This window comes from Nothoprocta perdicaria, unplaced genomic scaffold, assembly GCF_003342845.1.
Source record: "Nothoprocta perdicaria isolate Ctin4 unplaced genomic scaffold, notPer1 scaffold_2, whole genome shotgun sequence".
Classification (NCBI taxonomy): Eukaryota; Metazoa; Chordata; class Aves; order Tinamiformes; family Tinamidae; genus Nothoprocta; species Nothoprocta perdicaria.
The window spans coordinates 5231967-5239988 of record NW_020455204.1 but is presented as its reverse complement, the minus strand read 5'-3'; the positions used below and the strand labels follow the sequence as shown (position 1 = coordinate 5239988).

Sequence of the window (8022 nt, the reverse complement as noted above, 5' to 3'; positions counted from 1 at the left end):
GGCGGCGGAGCGGGGCCTTCGGCGCCGCGTCCCAGGGCCGGGCCCTACCGGGGGGTCCGCGCACAAAAGGAGCCGGCGGCTCCCGGGCGGGCAGCGCCGCGCGCGGCGGCCGCAGTAACGGGAGCTGATGGGAAGGAGCGCGCGCGCCGGGGGTTGCCCGGGGGCGCCGGGCCTCGCACGCGGCCCCGGTGACAGCGCCGCTTCCCGCCGGCCCGGCCGGAGCGCCCGGGGCCGCGGGTGGTTGGGCAGCGGCGCCGTCCGCGGCGCTGCAGCCGCTGCTGGGTCCGGAGCCGCGGGAAGAGACCGGCGGCGCGCAGCTCGGTCGCCGCCGGAACGCGCTGCCTCTGGCCGCTCGTAGCCGGGATTGGGAATTAATAAAGTTAGCGGCGAGGGCGGGCGGCAGCGCGCAGCCCGTGTCGGCCTGGCGCACTGACACACACCTGTGAAACACTTGCTTTCAAAGGAGAGAAATCCTGAGAAAAAGCAGCTTTTGTTTTTGTTTTGCTGCTACATGTCACCTAGCCCTRTGTGTCACCTACCAGTCAGCGCATGTCAATGAACTTCTTTTTTATTTTTATTTTTTTTTAAGTTTCTTGAGTGACCAAACCTCAAAACCAAAGTGCTTTCTAATCTATCGTTAGCATGGGGTCTGTAAAGAGCATTTTAAATGAAATGCGGATTTGGGTTGATTTTTGTCTTTTTGAAGTGCTGGTGTCTTGAAGGGAAGAATGAAGAATTAAATGTCAGGCACATGCCTTCTCAAACCTACAGGTTATTGGCAAAGGAAATCTTTCATTACCCATTTTAATTTTTTTTTCATTAGTTAGGGTAGTAAAGTTGAGTAACGCGTATCAGCTTTTCAGAATAGTTTTTGTTTGTTATTGAGGAGTCCTACTTTTTTGTTATTGAATGCTAAAATATTGAAACATTGGGAATAGTGAACACAAAAGCAGSAGGCATTTTTGAGAGTGGAGACTTTCATTCCTGAAATGCCACATAATAAAAAAGCACTTTTTCCTTTTATTTAAATTCAGCCTGACTGCTTAAGATGAATGTGTCATTTGCAAACTATTCAAAAGCATTTTGTTAGCAAGAGAAAACATGCAAGAGATCTAATTTTTTTGTGATGATGAGGTTTTCAAAAAAACAGTCTGATAACATAAAACTTGTAAGGAACTACAAAGACAATAACTGAATTCCTACCAGGAAGTATTCTTTCTGATAGTTTCTCTCCGTTACTGAAATGTATTTACGTCCCCTCTAACCAGAATACCTGTTTTTGTGCGTTTCCTTAGGATATACTGTGAGACCTTGCAGCAGCGAWCATGCACCATGGAAACGGTCCTCAGAATGCTCAGCGGCAGCTCCAGAGGTCCAGGTCCTTCACGGGCAGYGAGGGAGAAGAGCAACAGGCAAATTTACCCCAGTCCCCTGCAGCTTCTTTTGCACCTTCAGCAAGCCCATCTGCCCCACAGTCCCCCAGCTACCAAATACAGCAGTTTATAATGAGCAGAAGTCCGGTAGCTGGGCAGAATGTGAACATCACCCTGCAGAACGTTGGGCCGGTGGCTTCAGGAAACCAGCAGATAACACTGACCCCTTTGCCAATCCCGAACCCGACGTCACCAGGCTTTCAGTTCAGCCCTCAGCAGAGGCGGTTCGAGCATGGCTCCCCATCCTACATCCAAGTCACCTCCCCGCTGCCTCAACAGGTTCAGTCTCAGAGCCCCACGCAGCCGAACCCGGTGCCCGTGCAAACGTTACCAAACGTGCGGGCAGGAACTCCGGGCCCYGGCCTGGGCATGTGCAGCCAGAGCCCCACCAGAGGATTTGTAGATGCTAGCGTGCTGGTGAGGCAGATCAGCCTGAGCCCTTCCAATGGCGGGCACTTCGTGTACCAGGAAGGACCAGGAATTGCACAGATTGCTCAAGGAGCTGCAGCACAAGTGCAGCTTCCATCTTCTGGGGCGCCTGCTACAGTAAGAGAACGCAGACTTTCGCAGCCTCACTCACAGTCTGGGGGCACCATCCATCACCTGGGCCCTCAGAGTCCTGTGGCTAGCGGAGCAAACATGCAATCTTTGACCAGCCCAGGGCACATCACAACTACCAGCTTGCCGCCGCAAATCAGCAATATTATCCAGGGGCAACTCATGCAACAGCAGCAGCAAGTGCTTCAAGGACAACAGCTGAACAGACCCCTTGGCTATGACAGGACTTCTGGTGGATTGATAGCAGGAGTTGGAGGAGCTAGTGCGTTTGGAATGACATCGCCACCTCCTCCCACAAGTCCTTCCCGGGCTACGGTTCCGCAGGCACTGTCGAATCTTCCTCTTGCTCCTGCAGTTAACCAGGCGGTGAAAAAGCAGCCCAAGAAGTTGGAGGAGATTCCTCCAGCCAACCAGGAGACTGCTCAAATGAGGAAACAATGTTTGGATCATCACCATAAGCAAATGGAAATGCTTAAGGAAACTTTCAAGGAATGCTTGATTGAACTGTTTTTCCTGCAGCACCTTCAAGGGAATATGATGGACTTTTTAGCTTTTAAGAAGAAACACTGTGTTCCACTGCAGGCATACCTGAGGCAAAATGACTTGGATCTGGAGGAGGAGGAAGACGAGGAACAGTCTGAGGTTATCAATGATGAGGTAAGAAATCTTTTGGTTATTGTTTTGGAATAAAATAGCAGAGATGGTGTCTGAGGTATTAGACAGTATGGGAGTATCTGAAAAATCACTTCTACTTAAAGAATATTGCATTTTTTTTTTGTAATGGATGCTTTGATGGAATGCAGTTTTGCTAGGTCGTGTGATCTTACAGGTTGGTGTGAGCAGGCATTCAGATGTATGTATTTAAAAGCAAAGCACTTCAGAGAGGTGAATAGAACTTTTGTTGTCCTGCTTTAGTGCAAATCCTATATGTAAAATAGGTAAGACAAAATATAAATGAACTTTGCATTGCTGTGGAAGCTATTTAAGCTTTTAGAATGATTATTTATCATAAATTAAATTCCACTTACCAGGCATACACAAGCAACCAAAAAAGGCAAAATGTCTCATAAGAGATTAAACCTTTATTTGACTTTTATGGATTCTTATTAATTATTCTCATTAACTAGTGTGTCATAATATATGTGGATCCACAGTAAGGCATCAGTCTATTTAGGCTTAGAATTTTGTGCATATATTGCAACTTGAATCATTAAAAAAGAAGGAAAAGCATTTATAGCCTGGACATTAAAAGATTTACTTCTATTATTTACACAAATAACTAAATTACTTTCCTTCACGATTTGTTAATGCCAAGTGGCTTGGAATAAGCTTGCTGCAAACAGGTGCTGTGCAGCTTTTCCTTGATGTTTGTACCCATCCCTGTTAGTCTTGCCCTGCAGCACCCATTCAGGTGCTGCAATGGTGCCTCTGGGGTGCAGAGCGCGCTGGGTGTACCTAAGTGCTTGCAACAGCCCTCGTGTAGCTGATGAATTAGCACCTCCAGCCCCGATGTGGCTGATGAGTTAGCACCTCTTGGCGCTCATAAATACTTTATATGATTTCTGAGAATGTGTGTGGGGTATAGAGTTGTTTATTAAAAAAAAATGCAAATAAATGTGTATTGCTTCGGAATACTTATAAATCAGTGTCTTCAGTGAAAACTCGTGACCGTTAGGTTTAAGTCATTACTAGTAAGTCACATCTTGGATCATGGAATTTGGATGGAAAAATTATCTGTGTAACAGCTGGAGTTCAACTTTTTTTTTTATTTTAGTCTGAATTTCTTGATGAGGAAAAACATATATGTGTCTCTAAATATATTCTGTTTACGATGGTTATTGATATTTTTAAATACCTAGGAGCTTTAAAGCTAGCCTGTTTTAATTTCTTGACGATGGCCACCCAGTATTTTTTTTTCACTTGGCTTTTGTTTTGTCAAATTATTTAGTTCTAGTTGGTTTGCAAGTTTGTCAGCTGAAAACCAGGTATTTATAACTGTAGTATGCAAATTTTGAGATCTTTGCTGGGTGTAAATTGTAAAGGTTCATTGAAGTCCATGGTACTACTACAGTTTACATCAGCTGAGCCTCTGCCCCTCAGTCTACACRGTCCTGAGTTTGCTGTACTTGACAATTTCTTGTGCTGGATCATCTTGGTCGGGAATGTTGCTTGTCAGTTTAACTGCTGGAAGATACTGCAGACTCCAACGAGTTGTTTGAGTGTTTTTAAATGATGAATCCTTTTGAAAGATTAAGACATCTTTTGAGTATGTTATTTCTTTGTATTTTTTGTCTTGTTCTCTTTTATTTCCCCTTCCCTCCTCTTTATCACTTTCTGCTACAGCAATGCACTTCATCCCTTGCCTGGAAAGGCTGTTCACTTTGGGAGTTAATGGGGGAGAGCGAATGGTGGCTGTGCTCATTGCTTAAGTTAATGTCGGGGCTCTCTTAAGTTCAAACTGTCTGTCATGCTAATTTGTTGTCCATTAGAAACTGCAATCACTAAACTTAAACCACGCTTTTATGTGAACTGGATTTCAGAAAAGCTTTCCAGTGGTGAGAGGTCACTATAGATAGTCAAGGCTTTACTCCGTTCTGCTATTAAAATTGCAACAGAACTGCTCAAAAATTGCCTGTGTCAAGCCAAGCTGCACTGATGGTCAGTTACTTATAATCCCCTCTTCAGTGAGGTGCCATCAGTAAATAAACAAGTGTGTGAACAGTTAAAAAAAATAAAAAAAAAAAAGAAGAAGAAAAACTTTTAAAAAGAAAATGATTCTCCCTTTTTTTTTTTTTCCCAAAATATTTCTCTCAGGTAAAGGTTGTGACAGGAAAGGATGGGCAGACTGGTACTCCTGTCGCTATAGCAACCCAGCTTCCTCCAAATGTTTCTGCTGCTTTTTCATCCCAGCAGCAACCATTTCAGGTACTTTTCAATGGTTCTAAAAATGTAGTTTCATCCCAGATTTTTTTTCCTTCATTCAGATTTGGTATTTCTTAGATGAATTAGAGTTTTCCCAAGAGCCCATCCCTTACCATCTAAACAAAGCAAAAAAGATCTTTGCAGTCTTCAAATACATCAGTATTAATGGAGCATTAAGGAAGTTAAATCTCTGTCTCAAAGTTGCTGGCTTTTTTCATTAACTTTCAGCTTGAATGTTTTCACTTTGGTTTGTTTGTCTTTTGTTTCCCTAATGCATTTGGTGCATTTGTGCTTTCTGCATACTGGTAGTGTGGATTCTTTTCTCTGTGGCATTGTAAATGTGGATTTCTTGTAATTTTTTTTTTCTTTATTGTTTTAAAGGTTCTGAGTATGGCTGCAGAAGGGTATTTGCTTTACCTTCCCTGAAGTATTTCAAATAACAATAACAACCTCTCTCTCTCCCTCTCTTTCTTTCTTTCTTTTTTTTTTTTTTTTAATAACTAACACCTTTTCATTAGCTCTGTCGTGAAGGATAACAAGAAGAAGCTGAAGTGCTTGTTATTATTTTATAGGCATTTTAATGCATTTTTGAATGAGGGGACAATGTACAAAATAGAAGCAGAATGTGGTAATTGGTTGCTCTTTTAATGGATTACTGATGAGGCATCATTTAGATTCAAGCATATGTGTATTCATCTACCCCTAGCACTGTGTACTGGGACACCACTGCTTATGTTCCCAGGCAAGTAATATGCTCTAGTTCCCCTCAGCTAAAATTTTTACCTGTTAGCTCAGTTATATACACTTAGAGCAAATAATGACGTATAAATCACTGGTCTCTACCCTAAAAGCCATACAATCCACACTACTTTCATCTAGTTTTTGGGAAATGGAGCGTTAAAAGCAGTGTAAAATCGATGGAATTCCCATATACAACGAATGTGTTATTCATTATGAGTATTTCACAAATGAGTTGCTCAGTAAAGGGACTTGCATTGAGAGCTTTGTTATGGCCAGTGCTGACCTGTTTYGGAAGTCTCCTTAGGTGGTCAGGCTTCAGCTAATTGCTTTAAAATATATAATATTGTATAATATGTGTAAGGTGATTTTTTTATGGTGTTTAGGCTTAATATTAAGTACCTACTGCACCAATGACAGTTCTCTTTGTAACTACCTAAGTAATGTACCCCCTACTTATCGATTAGTAATGTATCCTGGTCAGCATCAGTTCAGTTTTGAGTGCCTAAGTGCAGCACTCCAGGTTATTGTTGTGGACATGCTGCAGAACCATGGCCTCTGGAAAACTGTTATTTTAATTATACTTAGGACAGTTTGAGTTCTCCCACAAGCCTTGTGGTATGTGAATGCAATTAGTAAAAACACATAATCTTTGCTCTTTGAAGTGTCTAGCCTAACTAGCAGATGATAATGCAGACAGGTGGGAGGCTGAAGAAAAAATGTTAGTCAAAAATCCTGAAGTGGAGCTGCAACCTGAGCCTGTATGAATGCAGTCATCCAGAATGGAAGTGCAGATGGAATAAATGGCACTGGAAGCACTTGGAAAGCACATCCTTTTAGATTGATGTCCCAGAAGGCACTTGGTGCAARCAGCAAATACGCTGGATTTGTTAATTAATTCAGAAGTGTTATATAAAATATATTTTTGTGATGTTATTTGGAATAATTCTGTAAATACCTAAAGTATATGAGGCTCTGCCAGATCTTGGCTATTAGTCATAACGCATGCTGCACGTCTGCTTTGCGAGAACACCAAAATTTGAAAGCGTAATTTATATTGAGTGTCATAGGACACTGAACTACTCACCATTAAGGACGAATATGAGTCAAATATTCTTAAAGCTAAAATCCGTATCTAAACCATATGGCAGTGCCACTAGAACCACCGCAAATGCTCACAGCAGCAAGAGTATTAAATTTTGTTATTTGTAGGTGTAGATACAGTCTGAATAATGTGAGAGTTTATTTCGCCACAGATTGGTGAAGTATAGAAGCTTCTTTGGGAATTTGGTGTCTTTGTTAGGGAATATTTAATGATACAAGAGCTTCTGTCATAATAAGTTTTCACAAGGCTTCTGGAGAAACTTCACTGTAGCTGTGTATTGTGGAGGCTCTTACAAAAGCAGATTATACCTAGAAAGCTTGCATGGTAAACCAGCTCCTTTTGGAGTTATGTAAAGGCCCTCTTTGTATTTTCTAATACAATCTTTTAGGCCCTTTCTACTGATATAGCCTTTATTTTTCTCATATTGAATATCATAGTAGACTTGGATATAGCGTGTCTGAGTATTGAMGTTTCAAAAACAAGACTTCAGAATTCACTGAAAAGAACTAGTTTGTACAAACACTGCTGGACTTTATTAAGTACTTACTGGTAGTGCTGAGGGCCCAGAGGGCATGGAAATCATCATGCATCCAAACTTGTTTGCTCCAGAAAGGYTTTATCGCAATCTGACATCTAAATCTGGTCTTGGAAGAATTATTTAAATTCTGCCGTCTTTGCCAGTATTAACTGTAATAATCCTAAAAGATTTAGTGCACTGCATCATCTTACTGAATAAGGTGACAATTTGCTGACTGCAAGCTCTGTGATTGCCCTCACAGTGTTCATAGTGCTCTTCTAGACTTGCTACTTCATAGGTATGTGACATTTATCCTCAGGCAAAATGCAAAATGTATAGTAATTTAATGTGCTCTGAGGTGACAGTAGCTTTAGGAAGTTTGTGTTACTCTACATACAGTTACTTTTCGGTCCTTTTTTTTTTTTTTTTTTGCTTTGCAAACAAGTTCAACTTCATCATCTGCACAGCTGGAATTGGAACTTGTAACTGGGCTGAGTTTCTTTTATTTTATCTTAGCAATTTTTCCTGACAGTGGTGGAGGCTCTTAAGATTAAACTGTCTTCAGAATGAGAATTCTTGTTAAAAAAATTTTTTTTTTTTAAACTACTCTCACACAGAATGAAAAGGATTGCCTTCCAAAAATATTTCATCTCTTATTTCTTGGAGGTTTTTTTTTGCATCTTGTTAGTTTAGATGCAGTTGGTTTTGATATGAATGCTCTTTGCTCATCTAATATCTCTTGTATTTAA

At 41.5% G+C, this 8022-nt stretch overlaps 1 protein-coding gene across 1 annotated transcript in view; it reads left to right on the top strand.

Moving 5' to 3' along the window:
• Window positions 1-1311: 1311 nt before the first annotated feature.
• EP400 (E1A binding protein p400) overlaps window positions 1312-8022 on the top strand; it is a 40025-nt gene continuing 33314 nt past the window's right edge. The window contains 1 exon segment of the mRNA XM_026037558.1: window positions 1312-2648. Within this exon segment, the coding sequence (XP_025893343.1) occupies window positions 1326-2648 (1323 nt within the window). The 5' untranslated portion in view covers window positions 1312-1325.